Here is a 21,239-nt window from a genome sequence, read left to right as displayed (position 1 = left end):
TTTTTAAAAAAATTGAAAAATTTAAAAAAAAAGAAAAAAAAATTTTAATGCTTACTTTAATTCTACTCTTTCTTTTATCAACTTTTTTTAGAATTATTTTTTGTTTTTTTTAATTTTTTTTTCTGTAGGTCTATCACACCAACTATGTTCCATTGGAGTTTGCAGTTGCTCAGCGTCGCGCAAACGAATGTTATGTGAAACTAATCTGCATCAAATCTCTTAATGTAAGTAAAAAAATGTGTGTGAATTATAAATATTACAATTAATCTGAATGTATTGTGGATTTTTATGGTTGGCATCTAATTGAACAACAATAATTAAAAAAAACAATGACAAAAAGACTAGAACGACAAAAAACAACAAAAAAAAAACAATGCTGAATTTGTCTACATACGACTAAGGCTGTGACAACAGCATATTCTTTTCATTGTTTTGTCTCTCGAGTATATATCCGACACAGTTAAACACAATTAATCAACCGAGAACCACATCACTCTACATAGAAACATATAAGATATCAATGGATATATACCTGAGAATCAAAACAAGGAAAAGAATATGCTGTTGTCATAGCCTTACATATGACTAAAACTGGATTTTGTTTGTTTCTGTGCGCATTGGATGACCTGATCAAAATGATGCCCTTCATTTAAACTGAGATGGGGATAACTGAGCAAAGCTGATGATATCATTCATCAAATGAGCAGAGAGATCTTTATCTAGACGATGCATGACTCGGTCTATCAAGATGTCGACTTGGTGAATGTCAAGAGCTCTGGCAGTCGAGTACATTACTAAAATTGTTATTCAAGAATATGAGCTTTAGCAGAATTTTATTCTTTTCAGAAAAAATGGAATTCCATTTTTCTTAAGAAAAGATCAAATTGTTAATGTCCTCCTTTCCATTTGGTTTGATTTTATTTTTTTCTCTTTCTTCCCCTGTCTCTCTGTCTGTTTTTTTTTTCTCTTGGTTGTCATGTTTTGTCTTGCCTTGATTCACCTTGCTTGTGATTTCTCTAAAAGTGTTGATTTTTGCCATACTTCAAACGGTTCCTGGGTAGAAGACATGTTCCCTCAATGAAGGTTTTCCCATCTCCTTCGAAACATATTAGTCAATACTTTTAGAATGAAAAAAGGTATTGTAGATAACACCCTTTGCTAAATTCCCCACCCCCAAGAAAAAATTAGATTCTACGCCCTCCCCTTCTTAAGGCAATTATGTTTGAATACCATCATCTCATAGGTTTAAAAATTGGTGGGAGTTTATATACTAGACCTAAGCTAACATTAATAAAATAAAAAAAGGGTAAGACTAAAATCACATTATCTCCTCCCTAACAAGCCCTCTTACAAACATAGACGCTTACACTGCATGAACTTCACCCCCCCCCCCTTTATCCATTAACAAGTAAATAGCATGTCCCTAAATCACTTTGAGGAGTGTAACTAATCAGTAGAGATAAAATCCCTCGCAAACTAACCCATTAACACTAACAACGCGGGGTCGCAGAAATACCTGGATTAGAACCTAGGCGCGGAGAAAACCCTCTCAGGGCTGACGGACCCAGTAGGTCTTCCCAGATCATCCGTCTAGGAGAAGGAAAACTCTGAAACTAAACCAAAGGGGAGAGAGGCCTCTTCAGTCTTGGATGACAACCTTCCTAGAGCTGGTGACTCAAACAAATTCACCGGTTTGCAAACCTAAATTGCTTAAGGAGTAGATAGGCCCTGTCTATCGCCCGGCTTCCATACTCCTTCTTTGCCTATTAGTCAAGCGCAGAGACACTATCTCAGTGATTCGACAGAAACACCCAGCGGTAGATCTTGTTTCCTGGCTAGGGCAATGAACGCCGTTCTTCCCCATTCCCAGCATGCCCCACCCCTAAAACTGAACATTTGGGAGTGCTTGAGTATAAGATATGCCTGAGCGATTAGATTGGGTTGACCTTCTTCTAAAGGGTTGAGGGTACCGGATTGACAGTTCCTGGCTGCTGTTCCCGACTGGTAGTACAGGAGCCCTAACTCTTTGGTAGCGCTTAGAGCGGCTGCTCCATCAACAGTTGAATAATATCGGGTTGTTTGCAGTGCCATGACGCGCATGGAAAGGGACCCTGCACTCATCCCCGGTGGGCTTTCCTGAGGCCACAATCCTAATTGGAGAAAGGTCAGCTGATGGTCTACTTGTGATGCATGTCTGAAGCTCCGCATAACCTCTTGTTTAGCTCCCCCTTACCGAAACTCTTAAAAAAAAAATATGACGACAGTACAATCTAAAAATAAGCTTAAACCAGGATTAGGGACAAACAAATTCAACTTGCCTCCTCCCTTGAGGCTCTCATTCACAAATATCCGTGGGCTTAGAACTAACTTAGCTGATGTTGAAGCATTTCTCTTAACAAATACCCCGGATATCTTAGCACTAAGTGAGACTAACCTACACTCCTCCATTCCCTCTAACCACTTTAACATGCCTGGATATCTCCCACTCTGCCGTAAGGACTCTGACAGACATATGCACGGACTTGGAGTTTACATTCGTAATACCCTTCCCTTGACTAGAGAAACAAACCTAGAAACAGATGATCAAGCCTTTATGTGCTTTAGACTAAACGTGCAACACAGTATTAGCTACTATTATTTTCTCTACCGCTCTCCCTCGACTCAGGACTGCTCCATAATAAACAAAGTATCTGACAGCATAGACACGGCACTGTCCCTCGACACTAGCGCACAAATACATGTGTTTGGTGACTTTAATGTCCACCACAAAAACTGGCTTGGATTCTCTACTCACACAGATGCAGCGGGCAGCATAACCCATAGCTTCGCTATATCTCACTCCCTATCACAAATTGTTACGTTTCCAACCCGTTTCCCTGACCAGGAAGAACAACACGCATCACTTCTAGATCTGTTTTTGACCACAGCTCCCGATGACTGCATAACGAAGGCCCACAGCCCACTCGGGAACGCTGATCATGCAGTGATAATGGTTGAAATCGCCCTAAACTCTAGACCCAAAACTGAAGAGCCAGTGCTCAAAACAACGAGATATTATAATAAGGCTGACTGGGAAGCCATCAGGGAACTAATTAGAGATGCTCCATGGAAAAATATTTTCTCTCTCCCTGCTGAACAATGTGCAAACGAGACCACTGACTGGTTCAAAACTGCAATCGAAGCGCATGTTCCCATGCGGAAATTTTATAGTAAGCCCCACTCTCCCCAATGGTTTACGTCGACTTGTGCAACTGCCATTACACAAAAGCAGCATGCATACCGTAGGTTTAACCGACATAAGTCCAGTTCAAACAGACTGAAGTATATAGAAGCTAGAAATAACGTTAAGAAAGAAATAGCGACAGCTAAGAGAGAATTTACGGAAACCACTAAAAAGCGCATCGAAGCACAAAAACTAGGAACTCGAGACTTCTGGAAAATCTACAACAGTGTAGTAAATAATGGGCAATCAACAATTCCCCCACTAACCAACAATCACGAGGTTGTCTCCTCAGCAACCGACAAGGCTAACATGCTTGCCAGTCGGTTTGCCTCAAACTCCACACTGGACCCTTCCAACCACCCCCTACCTGACTTTCCTATGCGGACAGACGCCACACTAGACGATCTGAAAACCACCCCTGCTCAGGTGCATGCTATCATAAAAAACCTTGACACCTCAAAAGCATGTGGACCCAATCTTATCCCAGCTGTGCTATTAAAAAAGTGCTCAGCCGAAGTAGCTCCAGTTCTCTCCAAACTCTACAACAAATGTCTTAATGAAGCTTGCTTTCCGGGCTGTTGGAAAACTGCTTCTGTTGTACCAGTATTCAAGAATTCTGGCGAAAGGACAGACCCATCAAATTATCGCCCCATTAGCCTCCTCCCACTTTTTGCCAAAATATTTGAGACCATAATTAACCATGCTCTAGTCCATCATCTTACAGATGCTAAACTACTGACTGACAAACAATATGGATTTAGACGAGCCCGTTCCACAGCAGACATCCTCACTGTGATCTCTGAACGTATATACCATTCACTGGACAAAGCGGGGGAAGGCAGAGCGGTAGCTCTAGATATATCTAAGGCTTTTGACAGGGTATGGCATGAGGGTCTCCTCAGTAAAATCAGATCATACGGTATCACTGGTAGAATACTTAACATAATTAAATCCTTCTTAGATAAGAGAAAAATCCAGGTAGTCCTCGACGGTCGCACATCTAAACAATATGATATAAATGCGGGGGTGCCCCAGGGTTCTATCCTTGGACCTCTATTGTTCCTGATATTCATAAATGACCTCACCGACAACATTGCCTCTGAGATGGGTATATATGCTGATGACACCACACTCTATGGCAGACACGACAGGAAGACGAATGAACACATTTCTAAGGAAATGGCAGAAACACTAGAGGAAGACCTCCAATCTGTAGTGGAATGGGGACAAAAGTGGTTGGTCGCATTCAATGCTGCCAAGACTAAACTAGTTTCATTCAATAATTACAAGAAACCCTCTCTACCACCCATAGCAATGGCCAACGACTCTTTATCTGAGAGTCCATCTTTCAAACTCCTTGGCCTAACGTTCACGGGAAACATGAGTTGGAACAATTACATTGAAGGCATTGCCAGGGCCGCTTCAAGAAAGGTAGGCTCTCTCTACCGTGCTAGAAAACTACTAACACCCGAAAGTATCCTGTACCTCTATAAGGCCACCATTCGCCCATGTATGGAGTATTGCTGCCACATCTGGGCTGGTGCATCTGCTACTAGTCTCTCGCTCCTTGACAAGGTTCAAAAGAGTCGCAAACCTGATAGGCCCTGAACTGGCATCTAAGCTTCAGCCTCTGTCCCATCGACGAAATGTTGCATCCCTCTGCCTTTTCTACAAGTATTTTAGTGGTGAATGCTCTGACGAACTGCAATCACTTGTGCCCCCACGACGCGAGCACCCTCGACAAACCCGACAGGCTACTAGATCCCACCCCCACACTGTAGAGGTCCCTAGATGTAAAAGATCTTTTTACTCCAATAGTTTCTTCCCCAGAACCGCAAGACTCTGGAATTCCATTCCAGGTCCCTGCTTCCCCAACAGTACTGACGTGCAGAAGTTCAAGTGTAACGTGAACCAACACCTTGCTGCCCAAATCCCTACATAGTACCACAGTAGTTGTTGCCCCTGATAGTAGCCCCCTACACCAAAGTGGCAATTTGCCTTGTTTGGGGTGAAAATGTAATAAAAAAAAAAAAAAAAAAAAAAAAAGAATGAAAAAAGGTATTGTAGATAACACCCTTTGCTAAATTCCCCACCCCCAAGAAAAAATTAGATTCTACGCCCTCCCCTTCTTAAGGCAATTATGTTTGAATACCATCATCTCATAGGTTTAAAAATTGGTGGGAGTTTGTGGTCCTTCAAGTTAAGAAATTCATCTCTTTCAGATTTTTTATTTTGCCATTGACCACTCTCATCCTTGGTTATCTTGTTTGTCCCTGTGCACACTTGATGATGTCATCAAGTAAAAGATACAGGGATGCGAGTGCTGTTTTTTTTTTTTTTTTTTTTTTTTTTCAATCGAGAAAAATATATTTCTGCTTGAATTGCTTGAGATTTTATAAATGTGATTTTTCTAATCTTTAATCATAATCACATATCCTTTTATGTATGTGTTTTTTATTAAATTAAAGATACAGAGATGCAAGTGCTGATTTTTTCTTTTTTCTTTTTTCTTTTTCTTTTTTTTTCTTTTCTTTTTCTTTTTTTTTCTTTTCTTTTTTCTTTTTCTTTTTTTCTTTCAATCGAGAAAAATATATTTCTGCTTGAATTGCTTGAGATTTTATAAATGTGATTTTTCTAATCTTACATCATAATCCAATATCCTTTTATGTATATGTTTTTTATTAAATTAAAGATAGAGATGCGAGTGCTGTTTTTTTTTTTTTTTTTTTTTTTTTCAATCTATAAAAATATATTTCTGCTTGAATTGCTTGAGATTTTACGAATGTGATTTCTCTAATCTTACATCATAATCCGATATCCTTTTATATTTATATATATATACAGGGTGTCCGTAAAGTTACTATACAGTCTTACTATACAGACACCCTGTAATATATTAACAGTACAGTAAGATATTGTATTAAAATGTTTATTTGTAACAAAAGAAATAACACCTTTATGTTTATAAAAATCTCAGAAAATACACGTGTTACATTCGAAAAGACTAACAATCAAGGCAAACAATTTCTATGACAAATATTCAAATTTCAATCACGAATTATATCCTGTGCGTTTTCTGTTTTCTAATATCGCTTCAAAATAAATTTGCGCTCTTCCAAAGTTAGCTTGCGTGGCATGCTTGATTAAATAAACCTGTGAAAAAAATAGATATTAACTATTAATACAAATATAATACAATAAAACAATAAGACTGTATAGTAACTTTACGGACACCCTGTATATATTTTTTTTAATTAAATAAGAAAAAGCTGAAAACGTTAATTTTACTCTGAAAGCTAAGACTTAGAGCAAGGCATGATGGGAGTAAGGTGACTTTCCTTCCGCAACATATGCACTCGGCGTCTTTATTTCGAATTAATTGAAACTCATTGGAGTTGTTCAGGAAAATTTTTTTGTCTTGCTCTCTCCAACGTCAAAAAAAAAAATAATCATTAATTAAAACAACCAGCAATGGTTAGCTGTGGATGGAAATATCCCATTAAATAAATAAACATCCTAAGGGCGTGGCTAAATTGGCAGTGAAGATGAAATCCCACAATGGTGAATCCAAGGGTGTTACAAGTTATGTAATATCAACCTGAATTCTTGCACGCGTGTTCTCCTTCCGCAATAACCCACTCTCATTCACTGCCATCGACAAAGAATATATCATGTTTTTAGACATCAGTGTTTGATGTCATTTGTTTAACCATAAAAGAAATACAAGAATGAAGTGAATAGGAGGGGAGGTGGGTTATAAAATCAAGAACTCTGGCTGTTAGAGTGGATACTACTTGTTGCAATATTTTTATAATGCAAAAAGAAGTTGGAAGGTTCTCTTTATAAAGAGGGATGATAAAAAACTGATCAATCAGATGAAACCACGCTCTGTTACCGACCAATCAGAAACCAGAATCACTCCATAAAATATGCAGAATCGCTAAAGATTTTTTGCGCATAACTTTTCGTTTTCACACAGAAAGGAACTCTGTTATTCGCCTCCAGATTTCTTCGGATTGACTACCTACTGGGAACTCTATTCTTCATCTTTGTCTGCATTTAGAATTCAAAGTGTATCTGGATTGATATGTCCGTTTTGTTTGAAACAAAAGTTTTCTTTTCTCTTAAACCAAAATGACTGACAACTCCAAACTGTTCAACGCTAAAAATGATCCTATAATGTAAATCCACTCCTTTAGGCTGATGCTTGCCCCCGGGAATGAAATGCGAATGTTTCATTGTAGCTTACTTGCCATGAGTATATTTTTTAAATTAACCATTACATATATAGTTTAAAGAAGCTTTGACTAACAAAAAAAAAAAACAATATATAAAATAAAGAATGCAGTTTGAATTCCCAGAAAAAAAAAAATTAATCTATCGCAGACTTAGCACTAGCATAAGTCGACTTAAAAGAAAATTCTACTATATAAGGATGAAAAAAAGAAAACCTTAACTAAAATTGTTAAATAGAAAACGGGGATCATCAGCTGTCTACCATGTAGCTGTTTTGGAGATTTAAAAACAGGACAGCTGTAAAATACATGGCTCTCCAGTGGATATAATACCACTTCCCCATTAACAAAATGTAGATACAATACAGTTACTATTTATACTAATATAAAAAATATAATATTAATATTAATAATAAATTTAATGGTAATATTAATAAGATTAAAAATCTATTCTGCGACATGTTAAATAGCATTTAAATTTCATATGAATAAAACATGTTTATCTAATTGACATTTGATGAATCATTTATGAGCACTGATTTTTGGTCCAGTGGTTAGAGCTGCTAACTGTCAACGCAAAGGTTTTAGGTTCGATCCCGGCTAGGAAAAGGTGCTAGTCTAGCCACACTGAGTTGTGATACAATGAAACAGTACTGTATATGGATGACTATATTAAGCCTCCCCCTCCTCTTTGGGTTGAGCACTGTCGTAAATATATTTCACCCTCTGCTTATTTAGCGATTAAGCAAAGCCCACTGTCTGTCTGTTTTTAAACAAAGTAATAATAATAATAATAAGATTAAATATCTATATTGTGATATGTTAATTAGCATATAAATTTATAAGAATAAAAATGCATAAAAGCTTCAGTACCTTTGGTACCAGACAGGTAAAAATATATACTAAAATCAGGTGCAAACCTTTTATAATATTTGCTAATATTTTCCTTTGAGGAGATGTATAAACATTGAAAACTCATGGGTTAAGGAAATGTATTTTACTATACTGTATTCTTTGTCTTGCATGCTATAAAATTTCTATATTTGAAATTTAACTTTTTCAAATCACAAATTTTAAATTTCTAAATCATATATATATATATATATATATATATATGTTTTAAATTAAAAAAATTATTTTTTATTTTATTACTGTTTTATCTGCTTAATAACATATTTCGGTTACTGAATCGTATCAATGATCCAGCAACTTTGTCAAACTTTAATAAAAAAAAAAATATACATTTGCTCTGCACTAGTATCACTGCAGTGTTGTCCTTTGTTTACAAGTACTTTCATGGAATATGCTCTGATGAAATCATAGCACTTGCGCCCCCTTAATCTACATACTCCTGAAGCAGCAAAATTCCACCCCTTGAAATCCCTAAATGCTGGAAAGCCGTGTACTCTAATAGCTCCTTCCCTTGGACTGCTAGACAAGTAGTGCCGAGTAAGAACAAGAAAAATCGCTGATATTTAGACCGTCATCTGGGAAGTTTTGATAATCGCTCAAAAATCGAAAAACAAACAAAACACCGGAAGAAACCCACCCAATAAATCTCGGTGATATTTTCGGTACTTGTGCATCTATGTTACCACGCTAAAATAATAATGTTATTATTTAGAAAGCGATTCTTAACATGGAGAAGGGAGGGTGTTTTGTAACTCCCTGTTTCCTGCTTCCCTGAATGTACTGACATGTAGAAGTTTTAATGTCATGTGACAAACAGACATCTCGCTGTACAACTCTCCATGATCCCAAATGGTAGCCTCTTATGTCAAAGTTGCGATACGCCTTGTTTGGGGGTAATTAAAATGTTACTTGTACTCTTGCAAAACTGATCTTACCCCCCAATTGAATAAAGTTTCCAAATGATTTAATGAATTCTATTTTCATTTGTCTGGCATTTTTTTTTTTTTTTTTTTTCCCCCGCCCAATTGAATAAGTTTCCAAATGATTTAATGAATTCTATTTTCATTTGTCTGGCATTTTTTTTTTTTTTTCTACATTTTTACTTTCATCATTGACCAGTGAAACTTTGCTTTTATTTATAAACGATTTTGTTATATTTTATCATCCGACTTAATTCATTTTATTTTCTCCTAAAGGAAAAAGTGGTTGGCTTCCATTATGCAGGTCCAAATGCAGGGGAGGTAACTCAAGGTTATGCTGTGGCAATGCGACTTGGAGCCACAAAGCATGATTTTGACAACACTATCGGAATCCATCCGACTTGTTCAGAGGTAACGATTAACACTTTTGTTATTTTTCTTTATTCATCTTGTATATAATTATTGTCGCATCGTCAATAAATAACTTAAAGTTGAGCACTGTCTGGGGAAATTGAAAAGGCCTGTCAGCTGGTCTTGTGTGCAGATTGTGACTTCCTGTTACTTGGTCGTCTGCATTAAACATTTAGTTTCATGACGGTTAAAATTTCCCTCAATTTTGTGGCGATAAACAGTGGCCCTGGAGTATGTTCCTTATTAATGGAGTCAGGGGTGAATTTACGGTGGTATTCGAATTCTTCAACCAGCATCGATCATCATCTCCTGCACTGATGATTGCGTAAGCATGAAACTCTAGTATCATATATATATATATATATATATATATTAAAAAGTTTGACTCGTGTCCAGGTAACTTAGATTTAAAATTTCAAGTGCTTAAACCCAAAATTGGTGGAGGAGTTTGGTAGAGTTTGCAAAGGTCAACTCTTTCAACTTCAACCTCTTGGCAGCCAAATGTTTACCCCAAAACTGATTAAAAAGCTTGCTGCATGTCTGAATACCCTTTATGTAAAATTTGAAATGTTTAGACTCAAAGTAGGCTGAATAGTTTGCTAGAGATTGCAAAGATCAAATATTTTTAACTTTGACTGATTGGCAGCCAAATTTTCGGCCAAAAACCAATTAAAAAGCTTGCCATATGTCTGAATACACTTTATGTAAAATTTGAAATGTTTAGACCAAAAATTGGCTGAGTAATTTACTAGAGACCGCAGAGGTCAAATTTAAAAAAATTTTGATCCCAATTTTGACCCCTTAACATTTATTGTTTTGAGCTCAAATCAAATTAAAGTTTGATCCATGTTCAAGTAACCTACATTTGAAATTTTAAGTGTTTAGACCCAAAATTTGCTGACAAGTTTGGTAGAGTTTTCAAAGGTCATTGAACTTGGACCCTTTGACAGCCAAATTTCTGGCCGAAAACTGATTAAAAAGATTTTCCCAAATCTCAATACCCCTAATGTCAAATCTCGAGTCTGTAGACTGAAAATTGACAGTTGTTCCTATTTACAATGCCTCCCCACGGGACCGTTAGACACCAGGGTCGTTTTTTAACGTGGAGAAAAGGAACAAAAATAAAAATTGTCTCAGTCGGGAAGGATTTCTCCTCCACTGACAGAACAAGAAATTGAAGTGCAGCATCTGAAGAACAGATACTACACTTTGAGGTATTTATTTGCTCCCCCACTGAGCAAATTAGGCACAAGGCCGATTTTTAAAGTGAGGAGTGAAGGGGAAATGGGGACCAACTCCCCGGGGAGTAGGGGAGCTGGATAGTGACAATTGGTATGAAGGGTTGCCCCTACATTGACCAAGGTCTTATATGTTGGGTTGCCCCCACATATGGTCTTTGCTTGCAGTATCTGCCGGAACAGATGGTATTTATTTGCTCCCCCACCGAGCAAATTAGGCACAAGGCCGATTTTTAATGTGAGGAGTGAAGGGAGGGGGAAGGGAAAAGGGGACCAGCTCCCGAGAGGTGGGAAATGGGAGCTGGTTAAAGGTCAGGCATGTGGGGTTGCCCCCACATATGGTCTTTGCTAGTCATAGCTTGCAGTATCTGCCGGAACAGATGGTATTTATTTGCTCCCCCACCGAGCAAATTAGGCACAAGGCCGATTTTTAATGTGAGGAGTGAAGGGAGGGGGAAGGGAAAAAGGGGACCAGCTCCCGAGAGGTGGGAAATGGGAGCTGGTTAAAGGTCAGGCATGTGGGGTTTCCCCCACATCTGGTCTTTGCTTGCAGTATCTGTCGGAACAGATGGTATTTATTTGCTCCCCCACCGAGCAAATTAGGCACAAGGCCGATTTTTAATGTGAGGAGTGAAGGGAGGGGGAAGGGAAAAAGGGGACCAGCTCCCAAGACGTGGGAAATGGGAGCCGGTTAAAGGTCAGGCATGTGGGGCCGCCCCCACATCTGGTCTTTGCTAGTCCTAGCTAGTCATAGCTGCAGCATCTGCCGGAACAGATGGTATTTATTTGCTCCCCCACCGAGCAAATTAGGCACAAGGCCGATTTTTAATGTGAGGAGTGAAGGGGAAATGGGGACCAACTCCCTGGGGAGTAGGGGAGTTGGATAATGACAATTGGTATGAAGGGTTGCCCCTACATTGACCAAGGTCTTATATGTGAGGTTGCCCACACATATGGTCTTTGCTTGCAGTATCTGCCGGAACAGATACTACACTTTGATCCCGGCCCGAAGGCCAAGTACGGAAAATTGACAGTCGTTTGGTAGGGAAATGTACACACATACAGACAATTTCACTTATATATACTTGAAATTGTCTATATACAAAATCATCTACTGGCAGGCCACCTGGTGTTGCCCAGTTGTAGAATATGCACATTATATTTTAATTCATGTATATTCCTTATTTTGGAACCGATTCTCTAAATATTCTAATGACTTCAAGTTATAAAAAAAATGACTTTCGTGCCATCCGCTAGAATCAAAACCAGAACATTTAGCGTTTCAGTTTTAGTCGTTATTTATCTACCCATTGTCATTACCATTACAAATCGAAAGTGTGCTGCAGGTCCAAATACCCTATATATCAAATTTTAACTCCATAGACCAAATATTCGGAGAGGAGTTTGGTAGAGAATTTTCTTGTGCGCACCAACAAATATTTCAGTGTGCTATAAAGTTTTCATCCTCTAAACTATGCAGAATATAGAAACTATGCATAAATAGAATTCAGCATAATAGTGAAATTTTTGTTCCACAGAAGAACCAGTTCTGAAATCTTTTTTCCTTCTGTGGAAGGCAAACTTTATTAAGTCGCTTGATGAGGACTTGTGGTTTTAATCTACCATCTGTCCAAAACATTAGCATGTCCAGTGTCACGACCTTGTAAATTTCTTTATATCAGTGAAAATATATCTTGCTCCTCTTTATTGAGCACTCTTAATAACCTCGTTAAATTCATGAGTTTTCTCTCTTGAATACCTATAACTTTGTGTGTGTGTGTGTGCATATATATATGATGATTGCAACGTCTTGTCAGACGAGTGCCACTCCCTCAGACACTTAAAATCCATGAGCCCTACCATGACCCCCCCCCCCCCTTTTAATTCTTTTGGTACTGGCGAATTCACACACTCCAGCAGACATGACACTGAAGACAATCATTGCTATACACATATATACACACATTCATACACACACATATATCCATAAACATACACACATATATACATGCATACATACACATATATATACAAATACGAACACACATATACATACACATACAAATACATACACACATATATGCACATATACATATACATATTTAACTACATATATATCTATGCATTTATACACAAACATACACATATGCATATATACATATACAAATATACACACACAATCATATATATATACATATATACATGCAAACACATACAAACATGTATACATATATACATACATATACATATAGATATATACATACACATGTACATATATAAACATACGTACACATATACATGCATACACACACGGGTACATATAATGATGGCAGATCAATTATTACGTGCTTCCTGCATTTCAAGCCTACACACATCACAACTTTTCCATTGCTGGAGTATCTGTACACATGATGTTACAGTCTTAGCTTTGTACGACAGCTAAATTTCTCTCTCGGTTCAAAATGTTGAGATCCAGCAACAAGCAAGAGCAAGATAGCCAGCAACAAGTTAAACTGCAGGCCAGCTTAATGCGGGTACTGGTCTCCCGCTTTGTTTTTTTTTAAATCAGATTTGCTTCTCCTAGAGGGGTTGCCTTCACCACGGCTTACGGGAGCCCTCTCCACCTCACATACACATGAAAATAAACACATGCATGCACACACACATGCATACACACAGAATGCGCGCAAACATACATATGCATGTACACACACATGCAAACATACACACATAGAGGCACACATATATTCATGTACTTACATATATATACACACACACGTACACATGAAGGAGCGTCCAAAAGTCGTCTATCCTCAATGATCAGGATGAAGGTGATGGGTACAATTCAATGAGTTTGACAAAAAAACCCAAAACAAACTAAATATACTAAAAATCTGTGTGTATGTGTATATATATATATATATATATAATCAGACTAAAAAATCTGTGTGTGTGTGTGTATATATATATATATATATATATATATATATATATATATATACTACTTCAATTATTCTTATATATATATATATATATATATATATATATATATATATATATATATATATAAGAATAATTGAAGTAGTATTCCGACGAAATAGAGAAATAAAAAGGAACAAACTGAGGTATGAGTTCATCGTTTCATCTTTATTTCGAGACTTCGATAGAATATATTATATTATATATATTGTGAAAAATAACATCTTCTGCACCCAATTATTACTATTACACCTTCTAAAAAAAAAATTTTTTTTTTTTTTTTTTTTTTCAAAATCAAAAGTTCTTTCATCATTTGGAGAAAAAAGAATCTGAAAACGTCTATGAAACCCCAAAAGAATGTTTTCAGAACTTCCTTTTTTTCTTTTTCTTTTCTTTTTTTTTTTATTCCACTCCCCCCCCCCCTCCCCAAGTAGTAGACTTGTCAACTGTACTGTAGGGGAACTCTGTTTGTCACTTACTGTTAATGCTATTTGGGTTTGACTTTGAAAATCTGACTATAACTTTATATAGTAGATATAAATTGATTTACGTTTGAAAGATTTTTAAAAAAATACATTATAGATAATTAGATTGCCAATAATAATAATAACAAATGAAAAGTGGCTAATTAGAATCAAAGAGTGATTTATCAGCTTAAAAGCTATTTGGGTCTGACTGAAAATCTGATACAATAACTTTGTTTGATGTGCGTACAGAATATGTGGCAATTGTCTTTACAGTTGCCCTAAATTTAACCCCCCTCCCCCACCAACGTTACTTTAAAAGACAAAATGATAAACAACTGTGTTCAGAGATTGCTCAAGTAAAAGTACTCTTTATTTATTTATTTATTTTTTTTTTTCTATTGAACCAAGGAAACATTTTTTGTTCAGTTTTGTGCTTTGAAATGTTAAAATAACACCTGAATAATGTATTTTGTTTGCTCAATACAAAACTGGGTCGCTCTCTCTTCATAAAAGCTGGTCACAATTCCTTCCCTTGTTTGTTTGACACCAAACTTTCTAAGCCAACAATTATATAACAGCTGTTACTTAACTGCAAACGTTTTATTTTTTTAATTGATCGGAGCTGCTGAAAAAATTAATGTCTTCCATGGTTCATCGGCTGAGATCAGAAAGTGACAAAAAAAAAATTGAGGTTAAAAAATGTTTTAAATATTTAATAAAAAATAGGTTAACTTTAATAGATTTTTAAATTTAAAAATAAAATGGTTTTAATTTTTATTTAACTTTAATTTCCTTTTTTATAACTGCGTTTTTTTTTTTTTAAATTTTTATTTTTTTATAACCAGTTTTAATAAAAATGCGGAGATTAAAAGATGCAAGTCAATAATGAAAGAATATCAATAAATTAAAAAGAAAATGTTGTAAATATCAATTGATATCTATATATCGATCCGTTAAGGTACATATGTGTGTCACAGTTTCCAGATTATAAATTATTCGATTGGGAAATCTCATCTTTTTAAAAGGAGGATAAGTGATAACATAGTATGAGCATTAAATTAAGATACGCTAATAAAATTAATAGATACGCTAATAAAATTAATAGATACGCTAATAAAATTAATAGATACGCTAATAAAATTAATAGATACGCTAATAAAATTAATAGATACGCTAATTAAATAAATATACGCCAATTAAATAAATATACGCCAATTAAATAAATATACGCCAATTAAATTATTAAGTAGATACGCTAATTAAATTAATATACGCTAATTAAATTAATATACGCTAATTAAATTAATATACGCTAATTGAAATGATATAGACGCGCCAACTAAATTGATATAGAGACGCGCCAACTAAATGTTTGTAGTGTGTTATCATCTTCTATCCTCCTTTTTAATAAATAGGATCTCCCGATCATTGGAAAGGAAATGTAAAATAAAAATAAAAAAAATAAATACTGAAACTAAAATATACTTTCTTGATCTTCTAGCTAGGATCCAAGGATACTAACTGTTTTGTCTAAGGATGGTATAATATCGTGGGATTTCTTTTCATGCCGGGCATCCATACAATAAAAATATGTAACAGACTTCTGTATGGATACTGGAGATAAACCATAATAACCAGATATATTCTTACACTACATTAACCAGATTACTTAGATAAATACTTTTACAATTTTAGCAAAAGGGCTGCAATAGTATCGAGGGGTCTCCGTTCATGTTGACCGTCCAGATAGAATGACCAGCAGCAATATATTGCATATGAAAGCTGCCACTGTGGAATTTCTACAGGTTCTGCTTGTAAAAGTTTAATTTTATAAATATTTAAATATTCTATAATATAAATCTCATCTGTCTGTTTAAATGGATGTATGTCTCGCAAAAACTTTTGTACACTCGACGGATTTACACAAGAGCAGTATCATTTTGAAACTCGACCCTTTGGATGACAAATATTGAAAAATTGGCCTCAAAAATTAATTCCTTTACCTTCAACTGGGCATTTTTCTACAGGAAGGGGTCACTTTTTTCACCGATATTTTCAAAAGTCATCCCCTCTTTTCGATTGTCTAGCCTTAATTTGAACCTACGTCACTTCCGGTTTGGCGATTGATGCAGCAGCTAACTTGTCACTTTTTTTTTTTTCACTTTCTTTTCCACCTTCACATCACGGGTTCGAGCCTGCCTGCCTACTACCACTTTTTTTTTTTTTTTTTTTTGCTCAACACACCTTCTTCTTCTTCTTGCTCGTCCGTCGAAATCGACGATGACCAAGGTATCAATCAATTCGGCGTCAGGGGTTTGTGGGTCCTGAGATGGCTGATGAGGCCAATCCGTGCTCGGCAGACTCTTCCACACTCCGGACACGTGAAGGCGGTATCGGCAGGCTGTGAACCGGCAGCCCTCTCCTTCCTCCTCTTGCGCTTCTGCTGGTCGTGTGTCATGCATTGATTCTCTGCCCTGTCGGCTCCTAGGCTGATGACGCAACGCCAGGCCGAACGTTTAGCAGCGCGACTCTCCCAAGACTGGGGCTGATGTCAAAGTCTTTTAGGGACGTTCTCAGACAGTCTTTATAGTGTTCTTTTGGCCCCCTGCATTCCGCTTTCCCTGGCTGAGTTCCCCATAGAAAAGTTGTTTGGGGATTCGGCTCAACACACCTACAAACACCTGGGCAACCAGGCTTGTGTAAATATTTTATTGCTGTCCTATTCTAACTCATTTTAACTGCCAAATTTTATATAACATCAGTAAATTCGATTGTAGATCATGTTGGCTCGACAGACTGAATAAAGATGGCCAAATATTTTTAAAAATACATAATTTACCATGATATTCAGTTTTGATGAAATTTGAATATTATTTTTTTGAATTATTTATTTGCAAAAAATATTTTTAAAAAATTACATTTTAAACATTTTAGGCACAAGGCCATTCAACAGTGTGGGGAAAATGAGTACCCATTGACCATCGTTTGTCATGATAACTGGATAACTAAAAAATGTTCAAACCTACTCTTTGCTTGAATCATCAATCACCATAATACCACATTTACTCTAGGGTGCTGTTATACGTAAAATTTCCCAAGCTGTTTTTTTAATTTTTTTTTTTATTTTTATTGAAAATCCAGAATATTACAATGATAGTGAAAAGAAATTAGAAATATTTAAGGACTGATTTTCCAATCCTCTTAGGGTTTTGTATTTTTTTTTTCCCAGTGTCAAAGTGATCACCGTATTTACTTAGCAGATTAATTTTGACTTATCCAAAGTAAAAATAAAAGGTGGGGGATCTAGTGAATATATTCTAAACCAAACGCGTCAACAATTTCTAAAATCATACTGATACTATTAAAGATATGGAGTATTGTTGCCACGTTTGAGCTCGTGCATCTGCCACTAGTCTCTCTCTCCTGGACAGGGTTCAAAAAAAGTCGCCAACTTAATAGGTCCTGAACTGTCATCCAAGCTTCAACTACTGTCCCATCAACAAAATCTTGCTTTTGGTTTCGCTCCTGGCTGATGGCACCCAAGTCGCATTATTTTATTGTTTTTTCTTACGACTGGGCAATGCCAAGCGTCTCCCCCTTATCTACTAGTAGTTCATGAGACCTGACCCAAGGTTGTGTTGGCGTTTTCTGGCAGTTTATGAAAAAGCAGTCAGAAAAAGCTGATGAGATTAGCCAATTAAAAATCTGACGAGGAGGTGGTGCAAGAAGATGGCCAATTTTGACATCAGTCTTTCCTATTTTATTGGAAATTATAAAATAATATTGAAATGGCTTAAGCAAAGCAAAATCATAAAATTATATATCGTTCGAGAAATAAAGAGGAACATAGTTGTTTCCATGAAAACAAAATTGTAGAACAAAACAAAATATTATTTTACTGAAACTTTTCCTGCAAAAAAACTAAAACTAATTCATATATATATATATATATATATATATATATAAAAGCGAAAATGTATGTATGTGTGTTCGCTTTTTGTGTATGTCTGTAAAAGGCTTTTTTCACTGGACTTTTCAGTCAGCTCATTCCTTCTTAAAACTTTTTATATCACGTCTAAATGATAATATATATGAGTTATGAACGGGGGTCGCCTGTCTATTTAATTTGCCTGACTTTCACGCGTTATTTTTTCCAGATTTTTAGAGCGTCCCGTGTATCTTTCGTTTTTCAGTATAAAACAAGCGAAAACTGGCTTGCAGCCGCGTCATGTTTCAAGGTCAGACATCATGCGACTTAAGGTTCTCGCACCTGTTAATTTCATTTATAAACGTTAAATTAAGAGGTCTTTTCTTCCTCTTCGCTCGTGGCCGAGATGGCTAGGCCCCAGGGTTTTTTTTTTTTTTAGGTTCTGGGTTCAAACCTACCTTCCTCCTAAACTTTTTTTCTTTTACACCTCCAAGCACCCAGCCATGTTTTGACCCCCCCCCCTTCCAACAACACACCTCCAAACACCTGGGCAACTTTTTTTGTTTAAACTGGGTTGTTGTGCCCCCCCCCCCCAGCACACAAGCCTACAAACACCCGAGCCACGCCGGGTACCCCCCGCTAGTTAAAAATAAAAGAGAATATCACCATTTGTAGTAATAGTAATATTATGTATCTAGAGAGAAGATATGTCAAACAGAAAAAGACTAATTTTGGATTTTATTTTTTATTTAAATAAAATTGATTTTGTAAACTGAATTTTTTTTCTGTTTCAAGCAATTTAACCCAAGCATAATTTTTTCTCAGATTTGTTAGGAAATAAAAAAACAAATTTTAAACGTTTTCTTTTTTTTTTTTCTTCAGGTGTTCACCACTCTCCAGACAACAAAATCCAGTGGAATGAATGTGGCAGCTGCAGGATGCTGAGGTTAATTTGCTGCTGTCTTTTAAAACCCGCCTCTGTACAGTGTACGTTTGATCACTCAGCTATCAAACCCTGACTGAACCACTCTATGGCAAAGACACCAGCAATTTGGTCAACACATTGTTATCAAACAGCATAGCAATTGTCGGACTCTGGGTTTTTGTTGTCAGAATAATGCACGGATTGTTTTGCTAGTGCATTGTGGGATGAAAATGATCCGACCAATCATACATTTTTTTTTTGTACATGAGGTGTGGTGGACAGCAGCGCTATTAACGTTCCTTTTTTTTTTTTTGTAAACCTTTCATTGAATGCTTGCACTTTGATGTGTGCTTTTATGATGGCATTGTTCCGAAACCTTGTCAAATTGGGAGGAATTTTGCTTGATGTTGTGTTCAATGTTGGGTTCCTTTAAGGCTTAGAAATTTTATAAGCAAAATTTCCTAACTGAAAATTACCATTTTAAAAATTTTTTTTTTTTTTTTTTTTTTTCATGAACTAAATTTGTAAGCGTTCTTCTGAAATATTTCATCTATGGCTTCGAAAAGATATCAATATATATTTTTGTCTCTCTTCATATTTTCAACTAAAGTATTTTACTGTTATGAGAACTAATACGCATATTTATTGGCAACATGAATTATTTTAAAAGAAATACAGTTTGGAAATTTATCGATTTGTAATCTACTTGGGTTGAAAAATTGTTTAATAGAAGATGCGAGTATTCTAAGTCGTATATATTTTTTAATTGGAATTCATTATTGAGATGAGTATTATTTATTAATTTATTTATTGCAGATTATTATCCTCATCTTTATTATTTGTTGTTTCACGTTTCGGCCAACTATTCCTCTGGCCGTCGCGGTTACCACATGACAAAGGCTAGAGGAATAGTTGGCCGAAAAACAAAACAACTAAGAAAGCTGAGGATAATAGTCCGCAATAAATAAATTAATATTCTAAGTCGGTTTTGAACAAAATAATCAGCTTGTTGGTCGCTTGTTTGGATGAAGTATATAATTTTCTGTAACTAAACAACATGGCTACATTGCCCAAAACTGATATTTACAATAACTTATAATGCTTATATCTTCTATTAAATATTATTTATTTTATTTTTTTTTTAACGCAAGTAGGTTGTAAATGAGTATATAAATGAAAAGAAATAATTTTTGACTAATTTTTTTCTTTAAAATAAATGAAGTTGTCAGCATGTTTATCAATTCTTATTTAAAAATTTTTTTGTTTTTAAAAAATATAATATGAAAATAATGATTGAAAAATAAAAAACGAATTTATTTTTCTGTGGAATTTATATTAACTTCATGTGAGCATCTGATAATGAATTACATATGACTTTCTATTGGTTCATTTAGTTTAATGATTGGTGTTTACTAATGGGTGTGGAAACCAGGGTTCGATCCTTGGGCTAGTCATACCAAAGATTAAAAAAAAATTGTATTTAATGCTGCTTTGCTAAACACTCAGGATTATAAGGTGAGTGGGAAGGCTAAGTGTAGCTAATCAAGAAAAGAAGTGGCAGTCTCCCCTACATCTTGGTGTAGTAATCAATGAAAAGTGACTGAATTTGGGAGCTTTAATAAAAATTTAATTTTATAGTGTTAAGACGTTTAAAGGATGTTAAATGATAAAAATTTATTTGAATTTTATGTTTCATTAAAATTCGAAAAAAGAAAAAAAAAATTTTCCATAGCATATTGATTATTGAAAATGATTACCTTTTGTATCTAGTGCCATTTGTTAGTATTTGATAATGAGTCAGGTGATTGAGGTTCAATTCTTGCTTGAATTATACCAAAAACTTAAATAATTATACTTGATGCCTCTTTCATTCAAATTTAAAAAAAAAAAAAGAAAAGATTTCTATATATGTAGTGGCTGTTCCTACCAAATTTCAAGTTATGTTTATAGTCTAAGAGTTGGAAGACTGTATCAGGTAGACGGTGTAGCACTGTGGCGACC

At 35.7% G+C, this 21,239-nt stretch overlaps 1 protein-coding gene across 1 annotated transcript in view; it reads left to right on the top strand.

Moving 5' to 3' along the window:
- The window catches only part of LOC145297796 (thioredoxin reductase 1, cytoplasmic-like), a 91,903-nt gene extending 72,156 nt beyond the window's left edge, over positions 1 to 19,747 (top strand). Inside the window, exons 17-19 of the mRNA XM_080144082.1 lie at positions 129 to 224; positions 9,567 to 9,701; positions 19,196 to 19,747. Of these exons, the coding sequence (XP_080000208.1) occupies positions 129 to 224; positions 9,567 to 9,701; positions 19,196 to 19,258 (294 nt within the window). The 3' untranslated portion in view covers positions 19,259 to 19,747. The remainder of the gene's footprint in view (positions 1 to 128; positions 225 to 9,566; positions 9,702 to 19,195) is intronic.
- Positions 19,748 to 21,239: the final 1,492 nt, after the last annotated feature.

This window comes from Euprymna scolopes, chromosome 18 (genome assembly GCF_053919585.1).
Source record: "Euprymna scolopes isolate OS-2025 chromosome 18, ASM5391958v1, whole genome shotgun sequence".
NCBI lineage: Eukaryota > Metazoa > Mollusca > Cephalopoda > Sepiida > Sepiolidae > Euprymna > Euprymna scolopes.
Note: the sequence above shows the minus strand (reverse complement) of the source record. Positions and strands in the feature narration are given on the sequence as shown.